The following is a 23,311-nucleotide window of genomic DNA, read 5'->3' on the forward strand; positions in this document are numbered from 1 at the left end:
CTCGTGCTCTGTTTCCCCTCTTCTGTGCTCATTGTGTCTTGTCCTGTGTCATCATCCTGCAGCTCCTCTCTGCCTCCTGGATTCGAGCAGTGTGTCCCGTTTCCCCAAACTCCCACTGGACTTTTTGCTGCCTTCCCGGATATCGACCTTTCGCCTGCCCCCGGACATTGACGCCTCTCTCTAGCCCTCGACCTCTCGCATGCCCACAGACTTCAGAGTCTGCCTTGCCCTCTCGGAGCTTCCACATTCTTCACAACACGCACCTTCAACACCTGCCGGTAACACTCTCAAGTTAACCGCAGCACATAGTCACACACCACATATTTTAGCTAGTTGCACACTTCATACTCTCGTAATAATAAACATGCCTTAATATCTTTAAGTATTAGCCACTCTGGGTGCACGGGCCACAATTACACTCAATTTTAAAATTAAATGGAGGGGCTCTGAAAACCTTGCAATAGACGGTTGGTATGTAACTCGGTTATAAGGTCATAGTTTCAGTCATTTTGAGTACAGTAAGGGAACAAAATCGAAAATGTTTTCATTTCTAAAATTAAATGAAAAAGCTGCAAACTGCTAGTGTAATCGCCCTGAGAAGGGAGATGTTTCAGTATACAGATACGAGGACACAACTTCGTTCTGCTCACGTCTGTATTGACTGCCAACAAATCAAACACCAAACATGTACAAATACACAGTATTGCAACAAACATAAAATGCACTCCAGTATTATCATACATATTTTACATTCAAATAATCAAGTAGGTTTTCCTGTTCTTTGCACTAATAGACTTTACCTTAGTGTAACAGTATTTGAAGATGTCTCAACAAGTAAATACAAAGGTTCACCCACTACAGTAAGCTTATATTGTTTTAGTAACAAAAGTCAATTATCATTACGTAAGATTAAACAAACTACACTGAATTAGTCCCAGAAACTGTAGTAAATACACATTTCATCAGCAAAATACACAGATTAATAATTAACTACGCACAGTACCTTACTACACATTTCATCAGCAATATACACAGATTAATAATTAACTACGCACAGTACCTTTCTATATATTTAACACTGTTGATGCAGTTAGCATCTGCTTCGTCATCGGCAGTGCTATTAGCTTTAGCATTAGCTTGGTAATGTATAAAGCCTTGTCGACTGAAAAGACACATATTGTTAAGGTGTTTGAGCTTCGTGGAGTTCTTTATGCGTGCACATGAATGACACTTTCATCGAGTCTGTTCAACGTCCTCTCACACGAGGAGACTTTATTATTCTTCTTCGTAACATACAACTGCACCAGAGCGCCCCAAGTGGGGAACATGCGCTATAACAGCCAACCTACACAAAAAGCACACACAGAGTAAGAGCGCAGATCAATCTTAACACCCCCACTCGCTATTAGCTCACTGTGTTAAGACAATATGTAAACAATATTTCAAGAACATCTTCCATGAAATGAATGAACTGCCTTCACACAAAGTTGCACAATAGCCTGATGTGCTACGTCTGTCTGTTTCATTTGATGCCCAACTTGCATCACAGTAAACTGTCAGACCGAGTCTTTCAGTTACATTCTTCTTGAAGTTAAGTCTTTGTTCTGATGTACCTTTTAGGTATCTGAATACATGTTTCACTGTATTCCAATGTTCCATAGTAGGTTCATTAAAGTGTTGAGATAGTTTACTCACAACAAAGCTTATGTCAGGTCAAGTGCATGTTGATAAGTAAATTAAACTTCCCACTGCTTCTCTGTACTGTCTTGGTTGTTTCAACTTTTCAGCATTTTCTGCGTAATCAAGTTTTGGTTCACAAGGAGTTTCTCTTGGTTTACAATTTTCCATATCAAACCTTTGTAAAACCTTTTTCACATATCTCTTGTGACATTTTGACTAGTCCATTTGTTTGTTCAAAGTCTATTCCTAAGAAATGTTTTAGGATTCCCAAATCCTTCATTTTGAATCTCTGAGTTAACATTCTTTTTATATCCTGTATTGATTTTTCACTTGAAGCAGCTAAAATAAGGTCATCTACCCAAAAAATAAGTATTACCTTTTGACCATATTTTTCTCTTGTGTACACACAATGATCTGCTTCATTTTGCACAAAGTCATTTTCACATAAATGGGTGTGTAACACTGTATTCCAGTTTCTGCCCAACTGTTTGAGTCCATACAATGATTTGTTCAGTTTACATACCAGTTTTTCATCAGTGTTAGAGTTTTTCTCGTATCCTTGTGGTTGTTCTAAATAGATTTCACAGTCTATGGGTGCGTGCAGATACGCGGTCTTCACGTCCATCTGATGTAAGATTAGGTCCTCCTGTGCCGCCTTCTGCATGAGAATTCTTACACTTAACATGTCAGCTGTCGGTGAAAACGTCTCTTCGTAATCAGTTCCTACTTTCTGGTCATATCCTTTGGCAACAAATCTCGCCTTATATTTATTAGATCCATCTGTGTCTGTTTTGAGTGCATAAACCCACTTCGCTTTTAAAGCTCGCTTACCTGGTGGTAAGTCAGTCAACTGGAATGTGTCATTTTCCACTAGTGAGTTCATCTCCTCATCCATGGCGTTTTTCCAGTGCATTGACTTGGATGATAACACGGCTTCCTGATAAGTTTCTGGAATGTCACAAACTGCTCGATAACAGAAATCAACGCATGTTTGTAATCTGTCCAATGAATCATCAGTCTCAAAATCTTGTAAATAAGCTGGCTTTTGTTTTATCCTGAATGGATTCTTTCTGATTTCTGTTTCGGCATTTGCCGCTGACTGTTCCACATCTTCCTGCTCATTTAAATCCTCAGTTCTGTTTTCAGGTTGAACTCTGTCCTCATCCTTCTGGTCACTGTCACAGACTGCATTGTCTCTGTTGCCAATGTCATGTCCTGCGTATGGCTCCAAAGTTTGTGTCTCTCTCTCTACACTTGTTTTGGTTGCGAATCTCACCAATCTGATCTTTTGGACCTTTTCCATTTCTGGATAATATACAAGGAAGGCTGGGCTGTTTTTATCATATCCTATGAAAATGCCCTGCTCACTTTTGGAGTCTAGTTTTCCTTTTTCTTGTTTGTAACTAAAACATGTAGACCCAAACTTTTGCATTTGTGACACATTTGGTACTTTTCCTGTAAGTAACTCATATGCTGTTTTCTTTGTCCGTCTATTGTAACACCTGTTTCTAACATGAGCTGCTGTTTGAATGGCATAGTTCCACAAATAGTTTGGTAGTTTGCTTTCTATCAGTAAGCATCTAGCCATGTCAAACAGTGTTCGCCATTCTCTCTCTGCTGTGCCATTTTGGTGTGGCGAATAAGGCGCTGACGTCTCATGTCTTATTTTGTTCTTTGTTAGTAACATTTGGAACTCTCTGTTTGTAAACTCAGTGCAGTTGTCTGAACGTATACACTTCACATCTCCATAGGGTGCTACATCTGCTAAGAACTTTTCTGTTGCAGCTACTGCATCACTTTTTGACTTAAGAAAATATACTAATACAGCACCTGAATAGTCATCTGTGAAACATTGTGCGTATTTGTGTCCTTCTATGCTCTCAGTTTTCATTGGCCCTGCTAGGTCTGTATGGATTAACTCCAGGGGTTTATTTGCTTTAGCATCTAGCTCCCTATTTCTCGTTTGGGTAAACTTGCCTTTTGTACATATTTCACACATCTGATCTGGCTTAACAACATTTCCCTTAATTACCATAGCTTTGACCACAGTTTGGAGTTTGATTACATCATCATAGTTGCAGTGCCCTAGAATCTCGTGCCATGTTTGTACGTCATGACAAACTTTACACTGATCTTCATTTGCATCAACAGTTGGTAGATAATATAGCTTCTCATTTTCGTTTATGTTAAATCTGTTACCATCTTTAGTGATCATGTGGCTCTCTCCTTTCTTGAACGTTATGGTTGCTCCTCCGTCGGCTGCTCTCGCCACTGAAAAGATGTTGTGGGGATATGAGGGCATGTACAGAGCATTTCGTAGTTGTGCCCTGTGCTGTCGTCCATCGCTGTCCACTAGATGTATCGTTGCTGTTCCTCTTCCTTGGGCCATTCCACTGCATCTTGTCCCATCAGCTAGTTCCACTGAATGAGTCTCTGGTTGAAAAGTGTTGTCAAAGCTTGTAAAGTTATGTTATGTCGCTCCTGCATCCACCATAATGCCTTTCATCTTTATTTTGGGTGCTGACTCACTCTCTTCTTGTGCTGCTTTGAAGAGGTAATCATTGGATTGTTCATCCGTAACCTTTCTGACATTGTCTCGTTTATCTTTCTTTTTGCATATGGTTTCTTGGTGTGTGTTGCTCTTACAAAAGTTGCACCACACTTTTCGGATACACATTCTTGCTCTGTGTCCTTTTAATCCACATTTGAAACATGTCAGATCTCCATCTTCACTTCTACTTTGAGTGCTGCTGGTGTACTTCTTCTGGATATTTCTATCCTGTTTTGTGAACGTTTTCAACACATTGTCTGTTGGCTCAGCAGTACTAATTTTCTCTGACTCTTCGTAAATACGTAATCTTCTTTTGAAATCTGTAAATGTCACATTGTCTTCATTTTGCGTTACATGTACAGCTAATGGCTTGTAAGAGTCAGGTAGGCCTCCAAGAATCATGGCTATGATCAGACTATCACTGAGAGTCTCACCGGCATCACGAAGTGCTGTAATCAGGTTTTCTGCTCTGATGATGTAGTCCGTAGTTGACTCTCTGTCTGCTTTCCGTAGTTTTGTCAAGGACGTGTACAGGTTGATTATTCGTGAATTGCTTTTTCCTGAGTAATGGTCCCTCAGTATTTTCAGTGCTTTCCTGCCATCGTATGCAGCATCATGTCTTATTAAAGACAAGCTTTTATCATCGATCAACTTGATAGCAGTCTGGATTCTTTATTCTGTCCGCTGCTGCTTGCTCTTCTCCTACTGGTTCATTTAGAACAGTGTCTTTCAACTTTAAAATATGCAAGTGTCCCAAAAATCTTGCTTCCCAAAGGTCATACTTGCTTTCGGATCCATCAAAGTACAGTTGCGGGGATACTGCTCCAGTAGTACGAGCCGCCATATTTGTTTAAGCTCCGCACTTTAGCACTATGCTATGCTAATTAGCTCAAACTTTACCGCGGTTACTTCTTCTTCGAGGGTACACGCTACTTTATTGGCTAAAGTCACTTTTATGCTCCGTGTAATACTTCACGTTTGCAATACCTTTATCCTTGGTCAAGCAGTTCTCCTCTGTTAGCTCAAGTCCACACCTGCAAACTTTCTTGGCTTCTCTGTCCGTGCGTCGACTCAACGCTACCTGGCCTTGTTTGCTTGAGTTGGCTGGAATCTCTGGGGTTCCTGGGCACCATAACCTGTCAAGGTGTTTGAGCTTCGTGGAGTTCTTTATGCGTGCACATGAATGACACTTTTATCGAGTCTGATCAACGTCCTCTCACACGAGGAGACTTTATTATTCTTCTTCGTAACATACAACTGCACCAGAGCGCCCCAAGTGGGGAACATGCGCTATAACAGCCAACCTACACAAAAAGCACACACAGAGTAAGAGCGCAGATCAATCTTAACACATATCATAAAAATATACTCTTTCAAACATGTTTAAACTCTATAAAGATACATTCGGGGGTAAAACTATTTACATAAAGACACTTGTACCTGAGAAGGGAGATGTTTCAGTATACAGATACGAGGACACAACTTCGTTCTGCTCACGTCTGTATTGACTGCAAGCAGGAAGTCAGGTGTCCTCTAGTATAGCTCCCAGCACAACGCGCCCCCTGCTGGAGCCGTCCAGTACTACAATGGCTCTTATTAATGCTGGCATTACAATAACATTAGCTCCATATTCTACAAATAACGGTGCTTTACTGTTGTCATTAACAATAAACATTTTTAAGTTGCGAATATAAAATGGCATAGTAATACAACTCAAGAGCTTACTTTGCTACTTACTATCACTGTATTCTACTAGTAACTAAATTTACATCCTATCACACTAGCAAGCGTTTCTTGAAAAATAGAAAATGTTTTGGAAAGTGCAACCACAACAGTTTGGACAGTCGTATTTATTATTGCATTTTGAGTAGATTAAAGTTCTTTATTGTCTTTAATAGCTTGATCTTGTAATCCCATTCCCTAAAACGACAGCTGGGAATCTTTGGGCACCTTACGATTCAATTACGATTCAAGGGCTATGATTCAGTTATAATTGTATGAATTATACATCTTTAATTACTATTTAATTATATATTATTATATATTGTTTATTTCATTATTATAGTGTATATAAATATATTGTATATTATTATTATATATTATACATTTATTACAATTATTAATATTATGCTTAAAAGCTTTTATTTGTATTTTTTACATTTGCCGTTACAAAAAGGTAACATTCGCCTTCCAGGTGCTAAATTAGCTGCCAACTCCTGCCAATCATGTTCCACATTACATTGGAATGGAATGTTATTTTCACTGCATGGCGTAGTGGGTAGAGCGGCCGTGCCAGAAACCCGAGGGTTGCAGGTTCGCTCCCCGCCAAACACCATGCAAATCGCTGCCGTTGTGTCTTTGGGCGGGACACTTCACCCTTGCCCCCGGTGCCGCTCACACTGGTGAATGAATGATGAATGATAGGTGGTGGTCGGAGAGGCCGTAGGCGCAAACCGGCAGCCGCTGTGGCTACGAAAGTAGCTTACCACCACCTGGTGTGAATGAATGATGGGTTCTCACTTCTCTGTGAAGCGCTTTGAGTGTCTAGAGAAGCGCTATATAAATCCAATCCAGTATTAATCCATTAAGATTTGTTTTCAGTGCAACCTGTCCAAGAACAGACATACAAGGGCTGCGCCCAGTACAAACGTAGGTGCTCCCAGTAAAAAGGTAGGATAAAAGGTCAACATGGGGGTAGAAGGAGGAGAAAAAAGCAACTTCCAAACTGAGCTCCTGGAGTCCGACACAAGTCAACAAACAACAGGTGTGTGTCCATGACAGAAGGGGAGTATGTCTAGTATTTATTTGCTGCGTTGTCCTCTGAGAAAGTATCGTAGCTACAAACTTGACAAGACCTTTCAGCAGGGGAAAAAACAATCCCGATTAGAATGATCGTGTTTGAGCGAGCAAAAACAAATTTAAATGTTTCAACCTAATTGTCCATTCCTGGTCCTCAAATTGACCATTGTAAGTTTCTCCAAGATGTTATCCAGTTTGTGATTTAGTCCAAAAACCGCAAAAGTCTGAGTGCCCACAGCTTTACCATCCTTCAATCATTTGTGACAGCTTTAGGGTACCTTGGACAACTGCCAGGGTCTTCCAAAGTTACACCAGAATAACGCTTAATCAAACAGCAGATGTCCTGTTATCATGATTCCGAATAGGTAGATAAGTAAGTAAATGTTATTTATAAAGCGCTTTTCACAGATAAAAATCACAAAGTGCTGTACAAAAGCATAAGTGAATTAAAACAACAAATACATTAAAACAGGGGCAATATCATAAAAAGGATGACAAAATTGGATAAAACCGTTTTAAAGTCCATTAACTAGAAGCTTTTCTGAAAAGCAAAGTCTTCAAATGTTTTTTTTTAAAGGAGTCAAACAGTCAAGCACACAGAGGTTGTGTTGTGTGTTTCAGTACAACGTCCTCGACTGATAGGTTAATTGGCCACAGGAAATTGTCCCTAGTGTGTGAATGTGAGTGTGAATGTTGTCTGTCTATCTGTGTTGGCCCAGCGATGAGGTGCCGACTTTTCCAGGGTGTGCCCCTGCCTTCCGCCCGAGTGCAGCTGGGATAGGCTCCAGCAAACCTTGCGACCCCAAGAGGGACAAGCGGTAGAAAATGGATGGAAGGATTTGTTCAAGTTTAAAACGATCTTGATTATAATCTTCCTTAACTCGTCAATGCGATTGTCCATTGATTGTTAACATTAGCTAGTGGCATAAGTAGAAACCTTTATGCTGCATAGTTACATTACTTTTTTACATTTATACTAAACTTTATTGACAACTTAACATGATTACTACATTTATGTGCACGTTTCATGTGTAGGGTAATATACTTTCCTATAAGCATTTAATTGTGGAGAACAAACAACCTCAAATAGTAAGTTTTTTCATTCCTGATTTTAAGGACTACTGTTTTCTATTTAGCAGCACAGTGGTACGGGGGTTAGTGTTGATGCATCACAATAAAAAGGTCCTTGGTTCGATCCCCGGGCTCGGTGTCTTTCTGTGTGGGGTTTGCAGGTTCTCCCTGTCACTGTGTGTTTTCTTCCGAATTCACCGGCTGCCTCCCACCTCCAAAGACATGCACCTGGGGATAGGTTGATTGGCAACACTAAATTGGCCCTAGTGTGTGAATGTTTGTGTTAATGCTTCATGTTTAGTGGTGCCTACTGAAGCCCCCTATTTTCCGCCCCTCCGCAGCGCGCGACCCCGAGAGGGACAAGCGGTAGAAAATGGATGGATGGATGGATGTTTTCTAACATTCAGGGAGATTCAGGAGTGTACAAAGTGCAGCCTTTGTTACATAGTAGTAATACAATTAGCAACAACAATTGGAAAAATAGAGCACAACAAAATATTGTTACAAGAAAAACATATGTTGATATCAATAACACAAACCTGCCACATAGATTTGTCTTTAAATATACAGTATGTACAACTTTGTTTAGCTTTTTATTAAAAAAAGACACATGTCATGGACAATTATGCAAATTGTATGATGATGTCATATTGATAACACTGCGGTTTGGCCCCCAAACTACAAAGTCAGCATTAAATTGAGCTTAAACCAAGAGAAACCCAATAAAAGTGAAATGTTTAGTACAGTATGGGATTTATTATATCCTTGTTCTACAAATCATTGAAACGTTCCATTTTTATTGCAGTAAGATAACATTGTAATTGCAGCACACACCTACAAACAAATATTTTACGCACATATTTTTGCACTCTGCTATTTGCAGGATGTTATTAAAACCAGCCAGGCTGCCAGTTTTATGACCTCTACTCTGAACAAACACAGATGAGGTTCTGCTTGCCAGTCATGCAGAATGGAAACAGTTCTGCTTAGTTACAAAGAGTGCAACATTGCCTCTGTGAGGTACAAGGCAGTACTGTCACTGAAGTGGAAATGATGCACTAAATATTTGTACTGGCAGCACAGACAATGCGCTGTCAGACTTACTGATACTTAAGAGTCTTCTTGATAGATTTTTCTGGTGTAGGTTTTTTTCCAATACACCCCAGCTAACCCTGAGGTTCATTGTAATTGTCAGTAGATATCTAAAAAAGCAGTCACTCATTTATCATTATTGTTGGTTACAGTTTAGGCCAGGGATTCTCAAACTGTGGTACGCATACCAACAAGTGGTTAGCGGACTCCTTCTAGTGGTACGCCAAGTAATCACTTAATTAAATATGATAATGACGTGACTCAAGCCATACTTTAATGGTTTCCAAATAGGACCTGTAACACAGCAGTAAAACGGGATGATCAAACAAAAGAGAAGTCATCATCATGGACCCACTAGCTGCCGAAACTAGCTCTCCAATCAGCTAAACAGAGTCAATAACTCCACGGTGACGTTTTTACGAATTTACTGAGGAATTTGTGAAAATTATACAATATAAAAAAAATGCTATTGTAAGTTAATAACAGTAACACTGACACATGTAAAAGTGTTAGCACATTAGTTAATGCTAACAAAGCTAGTTTGATTATATTATGATAGGAGTTCAATTCAGTTCCGTTAATTTATTTATTTAATTAATAAAAAAGTCCAACAAATAAATAAAATTAAAATAAATCAATCAACATAAAATTAAAATAAAACATGAATAAAAAGGAGCAGAATAAAGTTAAAAACTTATATTTGCCCCCTATTTTGACTTTCAATGTTGGCGACTACAAAGCCATATTTTCATTTTACAATATTTAAACCAATAATAAAGAAATAATTCTTAGTCAAATATTTTAATCACCAGTATTACATTAGTTTTTTGGAATACCGAAAGAGATTTACATTGTTTTATTCTACTGTCAAGTTTGTTCCATAATCTAACACCTCTGATTGAAATACTTATTTCCATTATCACCGTTCTAAATGTAGATTTATTAAAGATCTCAGTTCCTTTCAGATTATAACTACTTTCTCCTTTTACAAATCTGTTTTAAATGTTGTTTGGTAGAATTGTTGAATGTGCTTTGTACACGATTTTCAGGATATTATACTCTGCCAGTTCATTAAATTTTAATAACTTTAATTGTTTTAATATTCAGTTTGTTGATTCCCTGTATGCATTTCCAGTGAATTTTTATTTTTTGCATTTTTACGGCTCTTTTCTGCAGAAGGAAGATTGGTATCAAATATGTTTTACAGGCAGTACTCCACACTTCAAGACAGTATGTTAGATGTGGAACAATCAGTGAGTTATACAAAACATACAATGATTTTTGATTTAGCATGTATGCATTAAACATTCCTATCAAAGGTGATGTTTAGTAGATATTAACTTTTTAAGTTATATTGTAAAACTTGCAAACGTTGCTTAGAGTGATGAATACAAAAAACGACACTTCTACTTCCGGTTCAAGGCACAAAAAAGTGGCAAATACTGTAGACTTTCAACCCGCAGCACCTGCAATGAGAAAACTCATCCAAAAAGAGTGCCATAGCACAAACAATGACACCTTTTCAGTGTCTCTGAGTTGGTGTTACCACTACCTTTGTATAAGTTGCAGAGTTCAAAGTTCGGCTTACAGTCGGGAAAATACGGTAATACTGCAGCCAAACAATAGAAGCAGATTCCATGACAGACCAACAAACATCTCTCCTCCCTTCATTACCTGAACATATTCTGACTGAAATCACCACATTGTCATAGAAGACAATTGTGGTCTGATCAGGGGTGTATTTGGGGCCAAAGGCAAACCCACCGGTAGTCATTGGGGCTCGCTACATAACAAAACCAATTTATGATTTATCATGTTGTTACAGACAAGGAATTGTTTTTCTGTAATTAACAGGAACATTAATCATATATCTAACTAAGTTTACAATTCTGAGCACTATAATACTCAGATATTTGTGATGAAACGCGTCACTCGCAACGTCATTTCCGCATCCTACCCTTTAGAGCACATGCATTCGGTGTCACTGGGAAAAAGGTTGACCGCTTGGGTAATTGTAATAAATCTGTTGTCTTCTCACCTTCTTCTATTTGTTGCTCTGCTTGGTAACTCTGTTTTATTTAATTGAAAAAAAACAACCAAAAAAACATTTGCCAACAAGAAGGGACAGGGGAGATTTTTAAAACAATCCTAATTGATGCATTTTAATGTATTTTTAACCTGCAAAAACGGAGACAAAAAATATATATACCATATTTTCCAGACGACAAAGTGCACCATTATATAAGCCGTAACCACTAAATTTTAGAAGAAAAATAATGTGTCCATATTTTAGCCACACCAGACTACAAGTCGCAAAAATCTATACGTTGTGAAATGAGATATTTACACATAAAGAGTTTTAAAATTATTATTTACATACCTTAATTCTTCCCAAACGGTGCAAGTAACACAGCAGTAAAACGGCTGATCAAACAAAAATAGAAAATTCATCGTCATGTAACACTGCTCACTTAATTCCGATGAGGAAGAACGAACCGCCGAGTGGACCAAACCCATCCATCCATCCATTTTCTACCGCTTATTCCCTTCGGGGTCGCGGGGGCGCTGGAGCCTATCTCAGCTACAAACGGGCGGAAGGCGGGGTACACCCTGGACAAGTCGCCACCTCATCGCAGGGCCAACACAGATAGACAGACAACATTCACACTCACATTCACACACTAGGGCCAATTTAGTGTTGCCAATCAACCTATCCCCAGGTGCATGTCTTTGGAGGTGGGAGGAAGCCGATTATATTACGCAGTCACGGGGAGAACATGCAAACTCCACACAGAAAGATCCCGAGCCCGGGATTGAACCCCAAACCATTTTTAGGAATTTATATCAATTCAATTTAATTTATTGGAAACATGTAAAAAATTCTCAAGCACTCTTTTTGGTCAAGTGAAGAAGCAAAGATTGTCTGGTCCCACCCCTGTGCCGTCAGCAGAAAAAATAAAAATAAAGAAAAAAAGAAATGGTAGCAAGTGATAAGAAGTAACGAATAATTCAGAAGGAGTACATTAGTGTAAAATAGGGTTGTATGGTATACCGGTACAAATAAAGTACCGTGGTACTAACGAATTCAAAACGGTACGATACTGCATTTGAAAAATACCGGTACTGTGTTTCATCCACATGCTGCCGTGCGGCGGTGACGTATAGAGCGGAAGAGCATGTTTAGCATATCAGCGCACACACTCACAGCGCGCGCAAGGAGAAAACAGTGAGGAGAGGAAAACTGGCAAATAAAATACATTCTACCTACTGGTGATAAAGACAGTGTGTGTAGCACAGAAGTGCCACGCTGCAAGCGCTGCTTTAAAACATGCCTTGCTAAAGGTGGCATGATTGAAGTATTACCACCTTTGCTTCAAATTTAGCTAAATGATTCAACAACAAGTAGCCAGATTGACAGGTTATAAAGTTAACTCGCTACCCTGTTGTGCCAAGATAGATACTTAGACGCGCAGACGGCTGCTTGGCTTGATGCTAAATATTAGCGGAAGCCAAACTGCCAATGTAACGCAAACTAATGCAAGTGAAATGGCTGAATTTCGTAACAAATTCCTACAATTGTTTTATGTTTAACAATGTGTGTTTCACCTGCTAAATGTATTTTCTGTGTACTTTTATCCATAGTATTGTTTTTAGTATTTACTAATGATTGTATTTTTCTTAAAGCATAGACCAGGAGCGGCAGCCATAAATCATAAAGCATAATGCCAATAAAGTTTTTTATTATATTCCAACCTGGTCCTAGATTATGGCAGGCTATATCTAATATATAACATTGTAAATTGTTCTTTGAGTGCAACAAGGAAAGTTTTATTATGTTTATTGTATTCTTCTAAAATTGTTCTTTGAGAGCAATAAGAACCATATGTTAAACGTATGGTAAGATTTTTTGTTAAATGTTCCCCTTATTTTGAAAAGTATCCAAATACATTTTGGCACTGGGACCAACATATTGGTATGGGGACAAACCTAGTGCAAAGAAGAACTTATTCATATTCTAACCCAGTCCCACAATGAGTCCATGATTGTAATATCAGTCCCTTTGCTTCAACAGTTCTTTAGTATACCTTGTAAACACCATCTGCTTGTCTTTTTACTTAAACTGGCTCATGCTAGTACATTGTTTAAGTTCTTTACTCAATCCATTCTATAGTTTAATCCCACATACAGTAAAATACGTAAATAACGAACTTTCAAATTTGTGTGTGTATATAAATGCTTTAGGTTCTGTTTATTCCAGAGATTGCATTTCTCTTCTTTTGTAGAGAAATACTGTTGTATATTTCTGGGCAGTCCATTGTTATTTGCTTTTTACATGATATTTGCAGTTTGAAAATGTACAAGATCAGTTAATTTCAATATTTTAGAACCAATGAAGAGAGGTATTCTCTATATGCAGCCTTATGTATTATTCTGAGTGATCTTTTCTGCAGTACTGTTAGTGAATCAACTGTACTTTTATGATTGTTCCCCCATATATCTACACAGTAACTCAGGTATGGTAACACCAATGAACATTATAGAGTATGGAGTGACTTTTGATTCAGGTGTCCTTGTGCCATATTCAACACTGAAATATTCCTTGCAACTTTATATTGTATGGACTTGATGTGTTGTTTCAAGCTCATTTTATTATCTATGATAACTCCAAAAAAAACATTTCTTGCACTACATCAATATGTACACCATCTATTTGTATTTTACTATTTTCCTTACTATTTCTAAATAGCATTAATTTAGTTTTACTTAATTTCAAAGATAATCTGTTTTTATCAAATCATTATTCTCATTTGTGTATTTCTAACTGCACCATTACTTCATTTGTGTTTTCCCCTGAGCAGAATGCAGTAGTGTCATCTGCACATTGCTTTTATTGATGCTGTTTATATAGAGATTGAATAGTTTTAGTCCCAGAACTGACCCCTGGGGTACGCCACAAGATATACAGTATCTAAAAAAAACAGTCTGATATGTGTTCTCCTATCCTCACGCATTGGAAGGGGCAAAGGGGGAAAATTAGAATATTGAATGACTTGTGGCTTTGTTTGAATTCAGATTCATTCATATGAATATATATTAATTCAGTGTATGCATAAACATTTTGTCATAGAGACTACCAGGGGCTCAGTGTGTGCCTCAGCGGGCTGTGGGCCCTTAGAATTGCCATCACCTTTCCCCCTATACGACAGCCCTGGTCATGTCAGTATAGATGCAACACATTTTAGTAGAATGTACTGTGTCAAAGGCATTCAATAAAGATAAAGATGTTCTTACCTTTGAAATTCCGATCATCTTCAGCAACCACCAAATAAAAAAAAAATCATAAGGACAATTAGACTCAGTAGTGGAACCTAATTCAGTTATTAACACAACGGTACAGTCTATTTATTTAGGCCAAGGGTCTTCAACATTTTTCCTCTGAAAGCTAGATGAAAATTTACGAGATCTACTCATTTTTTCCCGAACATTAACTATAACCAAAAGTCGGTATCTGCAAATAACACTAGGTTTTTGAATAAGCACAAGAAATAAAATCTGGTTCATCTGCAGTTTATACCGGCATGTCAATACGTGCCATTTCTGGTTTCTGCAAAATGCTTGCAAAAGTAAAAGCATAATACTGAAGCAAATTGCAGTGTTGGCTGACCATGTGCAAATCCCAGCCTCCATATTTTGAAATTGCTAAATCTTAGATCAGGGGTGTCAAACTCATTTTAGCTCAGGGGCCACATGGAGGAAAATCTGTGCACACGCGGCCCGGACTATTAAACTCACGGCATTAAAACTAAAAAATAAAGTCACTTCAGATTGTTTACATTGTCTTACTTTGGCCAAAAATAGAACAAACACATTCTGTAAATATTACGAAAAGTTTACATCCATGAAGAAAGAAGAAAGTGAATGAATGTTTATAACTGAATACATTTACATATGCATAAAAATGTGTTTTCTTTTGTATATATTTTTTTAATGAATTAAGTAACGTTTATGACAACCTGTTTCCAAAACACAATACGGAATGTGAGATATAATAGGATAATGCATACATTTATCATTTGTTTTCAAAACGGTTATAAAAAAGTGGAACCCCAAAAATTTACTGTGGGACCCAATTTTTATGACATGACCCATTTTGAAAATTCCTAGCGCCAACACTGATGGAGTATTGGCGCGTGCAAAACAGCAACAGGTGGCTGTGGCCTGCGGGCCGGTTCTAATACTAATGAATTATCATCATAGATAAATGGCCATAGATATTTCATTCGCGGGCCAGATCTGGGGCTTGACTTTGACACCCCTGTGTTAGATTGTTTCTTCAAATTTATGAATGCAGACCGTCTTTGAGGGACTCAGAAATGCATGGCGACTTACAAGTAACTAGAGCAACAGGTTGTAAACCCCTGATTTAGACCCTACTTATACAAGTGTACATAATTGTGTCATTGCATCCAGGAAATATTGGTGGTGCTACACACGCAAAATTGTAAACTTGAGTTATTAGGCAGGCATAATGTCCCATTAAAACAACATGACAGATCTTTGACACTAATTTGTAGTATTTTTTAGCAAAGACATCAGAAATGTGTTCAGTGTTCCACTTTGTTAACCAATAATTTCCCTTTCGGCAGAGGTGGGTCTGTGTACTTATATGTCAACTGGTACATGTTTAATTGTAACGCATTTTGTGAAGTATAGTGCATGCAAAAAATAAAAAACAGATGCACCATTACGGCAGTATTGTTATAGCAAAACATGTTTAAATACACATTATCAGACCCTTGTACCCTTATTCTAATTTGTGTCTGTGTGTGTCTGTTTTTAGAAATGTGTGTGTTTTTGTACGTGAGTGTGTGTGTGTGTGTGTGTGTGTGTGTGTGTGTGTGTGTGTGTGTGTGTGTGTGTGTGTGTGTGTGTGTTTTTGTACGTGAGTGCGTGTGCGTGTGTGTGTACGTGTAAACAAGTTCTGTGGCTGTGTTGTGATTCACGTGTGTGTGTGTGTGTGTGTGCAAACAAAACCTTTCAACTTCCTTTTCCCTCCACTCACCACTAGTTGGCACACAGCACCCAGTGATGTTAACGAGGCTGAAGTTAAAGGGGCTGTTTGCAACATTTACACAGATGCCTCGAGGGTGCCAACTTTCCAGTGTATTTTACACAATATTGCTTCTGATTTTACTGACTTCATGTCTGGCTCACATCCCGCCCATTGTTCTCAATGGGTACCAAGAAAAAATGCCTAATGCTTGTGTTGTTTTCGGCTGTACAAATCGTTCAAATAGCAAAAAGGATAAACGTTCCTTCAGAGTTCCTCGAGAGGTAATGAAAAAGGTTGGAAAAGTGCTAGATTTTACGAAACAACGATGACAAAAGCACGCAGCTCATACTCAAGTATAGTCGAAGAATGTATGAGATTGCAGTGATCACTTTGTTGAAGGTTTGTTTGATATACTTTTACAGTTATTATTTCTCATTCAAGTATTATCTTAATATTATTTGTATTTCTTAAACATATTTTTGCTACGAGTGTTTCGAAAAGCACCAACTCGGCGTGTCACAATAAAAGAAAGCCAATGTGAGCAAAATCTAAAGACTTTTACCAAAAGCTTTACGCACAAACACAATGTTGAGATCAATAATTATATTTTGATGGGAAAAAACAGGCTAGTCGTAAATGGCACGTGCAACAGCAACAAACATGGCTTATTCAGGTGCGATGTTAAATCATGAAATGCAACCTTACCCGAGCAAAAACGATGCATGATTACCCGAGAGAGTCTTGATACAAATGTCCTTGACCCAGTCACACACAAACAAGCTGTAGACCTTCATGCTTTTACAACTTTCCATCTCTTTTGTCGTGTAGAATGGCGTCTGGAGCACAATAGTTCGATATGTTACCGAGGTATAATCCTTGATATCAGTTGACAAATCTTTTTTTGATAAAATATTTGATCTATTCCATTGCACAGTTTGACTTTTTTCTTGTATCTGCTTTTTGCAGGAAGATTGAAGCCTCTTTTGTACTCAGATAGTTCGCCCGCTGCTTGCTGTGCAACAGCCCTCTTAGCTTGGTTGACCACCACTGGTTTTCACTTATGGGAAGAAGTCACGTGTCAGAATACAAGCAATATCCTGCCCTCTTCCGGCTTCTCGTACGTAATAACGTAATTACGACTGTACTTAACACATGCACGCACATTAGATTTAGGTGTTGTTAGCTGATAATAGCAATTTGGACAGTTAGCATTAGCTGTCATTAAATGTATATTCTATCATAACAACAACATGACTGCAAGTTGTTGAAGGCTTCTCTCGGACTGCTTTTGTATATGTGCACGCTAAAGATGCGCGGTTTGCGGACACAACCGCGGAGTCCGCGGATTATCCGCGGATCGGGCGGATGAAATTAAAAAAAATAAGATTTTATCCGCGCGCGGGTCGGGTCGGGTGGATTAATTAGATATATTTTTTTTATTTTTTTTTATTTTTGCGGGTGGCAGTTAAACCAATTCGGAAATATATATACATAGTTAAATGTTGTTACCCACATACGAAAAACGAGCAGGCACCTGCTGCATATGCCACAACAGAAGAAAAAAAAAGAAAAGAGATGGACACTTTTACGGAGCGGAGAAGGGACGCCTCGCCGGGGTCCAGGACCGAGGCCCCTTCCCCCGAGAGGGCCCCACCGGGAGCCGTAGCTGAGGCGATCCACGAGAAGGGCCCGACGCACGTCCAGGGTCACTACCGCGCCCACCGCACTGACACCCCGTCTCGTCCGCCTTCGCCGCGGCCGGCGTCACGCGCAGCAGGTAAGCAGCTTACCTGCCCGCCACCCCCGTGGCCGGGGGCTCGCAACAGGGGTCACTCCGCGCGCTCCGCTCGCGCAGCTTACCTGCCTGCCACCCCTGTTGCCGGGGGCGCGTAACAGGGGTCACTCCGCGCGCAGTGCGCTCACGAAAGGGGTGGGGCTCACCCTGGTTGATATAGAGAGCAGGACGGTGGCCATGGAAGTCGGAACCCGCTAAGGAGTGTGTAACAACCCACCTGCCGAATCAACTAGCCCTGAAAATGGATGGCGCTGGAGCGTCGGTCCCATGTACCCGGCCGTCGCCGGCAGCGAGACGCGCTTGGAGGTGCGCTCAGCGTGGCTCCCATATGATTGCGCACTGGTGTGCGTCTGGGTCGTGACAGCGTGGCACGCGAAAGTCTGTGCTGCGTTGGATCAGTCTCCTTTCTTTAACAGGGTTAATAAAGCTTGCGCACCAAACACGAAGCAAGGCCATGGTGCAGGAGAACAAAGGACTTCTTTCATTTAAGGTTTGTGATAAACCATCAAACTCATTCGTTAAAAGGACTCTATAGTAATATAAAGCGAATTTTTCTGGACATTATCATGCAAGAAAAGTTTATTTTTGGGACCGCGATCACCGCGTAATGATTTTTAAAGGTTGCATGACAAACATTTAACTGTCCCATGTGATCAGCCAGTGCGATTGGAAATCCATGCTCAATTATTGCCTCCGTAAATAAAACTTCGGCATTTATCACATCCAAAGAATCTGTTTGGGCGACGAAAAACGTTGAAAGTTTTCCACTTGTATCGCTAGCAACGGCATTAGACTTGTGTTTTTTTGTCCCAACGTGATCTTTTACATCCCTAATTCCTCCGTGTCCGATCGAAAAATCTTGTCTGCACAAGGTGCAATTCGCGTAGTTTTCACCCTTTTTTTTTTTTTTTAATTAATGAAAAACCCGGAATAGGTTGATGAAAACCGTACGAATTACGGGAAAACCGGAGTAGTTGGCAGGCTCACTAATGCCTTGCATCATCTATATTAGATCGGGCGGATGGCGGGCGGGTGCAGTTCTGATCAAATGTTACATCGGGTGGATGGCGGATGGTTGACGACTTTCTGACGCGGTTGCGGATGAAATAAATTGCCTATCCGCGCATCTCTAGTGCACGCTAGAGATGTGCGGATAGGCAATTATTTCATCCGCAACCGCATCAGAAAGTCGTCAACCATCCGCCATCCACCCGTTTCTAACATTTAATCAAAACCGCACCCGCCCGCCATCCGCCACCCGCCCGTTGTTATATATCTAATATAGACGATGCAAGGCATTAGTGAGGTTATAAAGCTTTTGCCTGTTAAAGAAAGGAGACTGATCCAATGCAGCACAGACATTCAATGCGTGCCACGCTGTCACGGCCCAGACGCACACCAGTGCGCAATCATATGGGAGCCGCGCTGAGCGCACCTCCAAGCGCGTGGAGGTGCGATGGCCCTCGCACCCGCGGCGGCTCCACCAGAGCTCGCGCCCGAGGCGGCTCCACCCGGGCTTGCGCCCGAGGCTTCAGCACGCACCGCGGCGGCCATCCTACTCGTCGCGGCCTAGCCCTCGCGGCTCTCGCTGCCGGCGACGGCCGGGTATGGGCCCGACGCTCCAGCGCCATCCATTTTCAGGGCTAGTTGATTCGGCAGGTGGGTTGTTACACACTCCTTAGCGGGTTCCGACTTCCATGGCCACCGTCCTGCTGTCTATATCAACCAGGGTGAGCCCCACCCCTTTCGTGAGCGCACTGCGCGCGGAGTGACCCCTGTTACGCGCCCCCGGCAACAGGGGTGGCGGGCAGGTAAGCTGCGCGGGCGGAGCGCGCGGAGTGACCCCTGTTACGAGCCCCGGGGGCGGGGTGGCGGGCAGGTAAGCTGCTTACCTGCTGTGCGTGACGCCGGCCGCGGCGAAGGCGGACGAGGCGGGGTGTCGGTGCGGTGGGCGCGGTGGTGACCCTGGACGTGCGTCGGGCTCTTCTCGCGGATCACCTCAGCTACGGCTCCCGGTGGGGCCCTCTCGGGAGAAGGGGCCTCGGTCCCGGACCCCGGCGAGGCGTCCCTTCTCCGCTCCGTAAAAGTGTCCATCTCTTTTTTTTTTCTTCTTCTGTTGTGGCATATGTTGCAGGTAACTGCTCGTTTTTCGTATGTGGGTAACAACATTTAACTATGTATATATATTTCCGAATTGGTTTAACTGCCACCCGCCTGAATCTATTTAAAATCTTTTTTTTTTTTTATTTCAACCGCCCGACCCGACCCGCGGATAAAATCTAATTTTTTTTTATTTCAACCGCCCGATCCGCGGATCATCCGCGGACTCCGCGGTTGTGTCCGCAAACCGCGCATTTCTAGTGCACGCACTCCATAAACACCAATCATTTTTTTCGGGCTGGTAACATTTTTTATTAGAATTAGCTTTGTAATTGTGAAAAGTACAGACAATTGTCAAACAAATGTGTTTTGTTAAACCATCAATGGTAACACAAATTTGCCGGTGCTGTTCTTGTTATATTTTTTTGCTTAGAAAAATGTTTACTGTGAGGAAGATGCAAACAGCACATTTAGCTTCCAATTTGAAAGGTTGACATGATCCGTGATGAGGTGGCGACTTGTCCAGGGTGTACCCCGCCTTCCGCCCGATTGTAGCTGAGATAGGCTCCAGCGACCCCCGCGACCCCAAAGGGAATAAGCGGTAGAAAATGGATGGATGGACATGATCCGTACCTAGGGATGATGTTTGATAAGAAATTATCGAGTTCGAGCCTATTATCGAATCCTCTTATCGAACCGATTCCTTATCGATTCTCTTATCGAGTCCAGATAGATTGTTGTATATGGGAAAAAATACAATATTTGGTTTAACAAATCACTTCACATTCTCTCCTGCTCGCTACTATAGTATTACCATATCTGAGTTATTGTGCAGAAATGTGGGGAAATAACTACAAATGTGCGCGACATTCGTTAACCGTGTTACAAAAAAAATTTATTAGACTGATACATAATGTTGGATATAGAGAACATACAAACACTTTATTTATTGAGTCAAAAATATTAAAGTTTAATGATTTGGTAAAATTGTAAACAGCTAAAATGATGTGGAATTAAATGATGGAATGGATTAAGTAAAGAAGTTAAACATTGTACTGATATGATCCAGTTTAAGAGGTTGTTCAAATTATTAGAGCTTACAAAGTACAAAGAAGAAAGAATTATGAGAAATACTTTCAACCTTATTGAAAATAAGATATTTTTCATCTCAGTACATTAATAATGACTGAATTAATTAATTACCATCCATCCATCCATCCATCCATCCATCTTCTTCCGCTTATCCGAGGTCGGGTCGCGGGGGCAGCAGCTTAGGCAGGGAAGCCCAGACTTCCCTCTCCCCAGCCACTTCGTCCAGCTCCTCCCGGGGGATCCCGAGGCGTTCCCAGGCCAGCCGGGAGAGATAGTCTTCCCAGCGTGTCCTGGGTCCTCCCCGTGGCCTCCTACCGGTCGGACGTGCCCGAAACACCTTCCTAGGGAGGCGTTCGGGTGGCATCCTGACCAGATGCCCGAACCACCTCATCTGGCTCCTCTCGATGTGGAGGAGCAGCGGCTTTACTTTGAGCTCCCCCCGAATGACAGAGCTTCTCACCCTATCTCTAAGGGAGAGCCCCGCCACTCGGCGGAGGAAACTCATTTCGGCCGCTTGTACCCGTGATCTTGTCCTTTCGGTCATGACCCAAAGCTCATGACCATAGGTGAGGATGGGAACGTAGATCGACCGGTAAATCGAGAGCTTTGCCTTCCGGCTCAGCTCCTTCTTCACCACAACGGATCGATACAGCGTCCGCATTACTGAAGATGCCGCACCGATCCGCCTGTCGATCTCACGATCCACTCTTCCCCCACTCGTGAACAAGACTCCGAGGTACTTGAACTCCTCCACTTGGGGCAAGATCTCCTCCCCAACCCGGAGATGGCACTTCACCTTTTTCCGGGAGAGAACCATGGACTCGGACTTGGAGGTGCTGATTCCCATCCCAGTCGCTTCACACTCGGCTGCGAACCGATCCAGCGAGAGCTGAAGATCTTGGCCAGAGGAAGCCATCAGGACCACATCATCTGCAAATAGCAGAGACCTAATCCTGCAGCCACCAAACCAGATCCCCTCAACGCCCTGACTGCGTCTAGAAATTCTGTCCATAAAGGTTATGAACAGAATCGGTGACAAAGGGCAGCCTTGGCGGAGTCCAACCCTCACTGGAAACGTGTCCGACTTACTGCCGGCAATGCGGACCAAGCTCTGGCACTGATTATACAGGGAGCGAACTGCCACAATAAGACAGTCCGTTACCCCATACTCTCTGAGCACTCCCCACAGGACTTCCCGGGTTACACGGTCGAATGCCTTCTTCAAGTCCACAAAGCACATGTGGACTGGTTGGGCAAACTCCCATGCACCCTCAATGACCCTGCCGAGAGTATAGAGCTGGTCCACAGTTCCACGACCAGGACGAAAACCACACTGTTCCTCCTGAATCCGAGGTTCGACTATCCGGCGTAGCCTCCTCTCCAGTACACCTGAATAGACCTTACCAGGAAGGCTGAGGAGTGTGATCCCACGATAGTTGGAACACACCCTCCGGTTCCCCTTCTTAAAGAGAGGAACCACCACCCCGGTCTGCCAATCCAGAGGTACCGCCCCCGATGTCCACGCGATGTTGCAGAGTCTTGTCAACCAAGACAGCCCCACAACATCCAGAGGCTTAAGGAACTCCGGGCGGCTCTCATCCACCCCCGGGGCCTTGCCACCGAGGAGCTTTTTAACAACCTCGGCAACCTCAGCCCCAGAAATAGGAGAGCCCACCACAGATTCCCCAGGCCCTGCTTCCTCATAGGAAGACGTGCTGGTAGGATTGAGGAGGTCTTCGAAGTATTCCCTCCACCGATCCACAACATCCGCAGTCGAGGTTAGCAGAGCACCATCCCCACCATACACGGTGTTGACACTGCACTGCTTCCCCTTCCTGAGGCGGCGGATGGTGGTCCAGAATTGCTTCGAAGCCGTCCGGAAGTCTTTTTCCATGGCCTCCCCGAACTCCTCCCATGTCCGAGTTTTTGCCTCCGCGACCGCTGAAGCTGCACACCGCTTGGCCTGTCGGTACCTGTCTGCTGCCTCAGGAGTCCCATGAGCCAAAAGAACCCGATAGGACTCCTTCTTCAGCCTGACGGCATCCCTCACCGCCGGCGTCCACCAACGGGTTCTAGG

The 23,311-nt window shown here is 41.8% G+C and overlaps 1 protein-coding gene across 4 annotated transcripts in view; it reads right to left on the minus strand.

The window, feature by feature from the left end:
- Positions 1-23,311, minus strand: part of gabbr1b (gamma-aminobutyric acid (GABA) B receptor, 1b) — a 580,862-nt gene that overhangs the window by 384,944 nt on the left and 172,607 nt on the right. For 2 of the 4 annotated variants that reach the window (XM_061966776.2, XM_061966777.2), the window contains exon 6: positions 14,486-14,503. The exons of the other annotated variants lie outside the window; for them this stretch is intronic. In XM_061966776.2, coding sequence (XP_061822760.1) covers positions 14,486-14,503 — 18 coding nt within the window. The remainder of the gene's footprint in view (positions 1-14,485; positions 14,504-23,311) is intronic. 4 annotated transcript variants of the gene reach the window in all.

Source organism: Nerophis lumbriciformis, linkage group LG11, assembly GCF_033978685.3.
Source record: "Nerophis lumbriciformis linkage group LG11, RoL_Nlum_v2.1, whole genome shotgun sequence".
Classification (NCBI taxonomy): Eukaryota; Metazoa; Chordata; class Actinopteri; order Syngnathiformes; family Syngnathidae; genus Nerophis; species Nerophis lumbriciformis.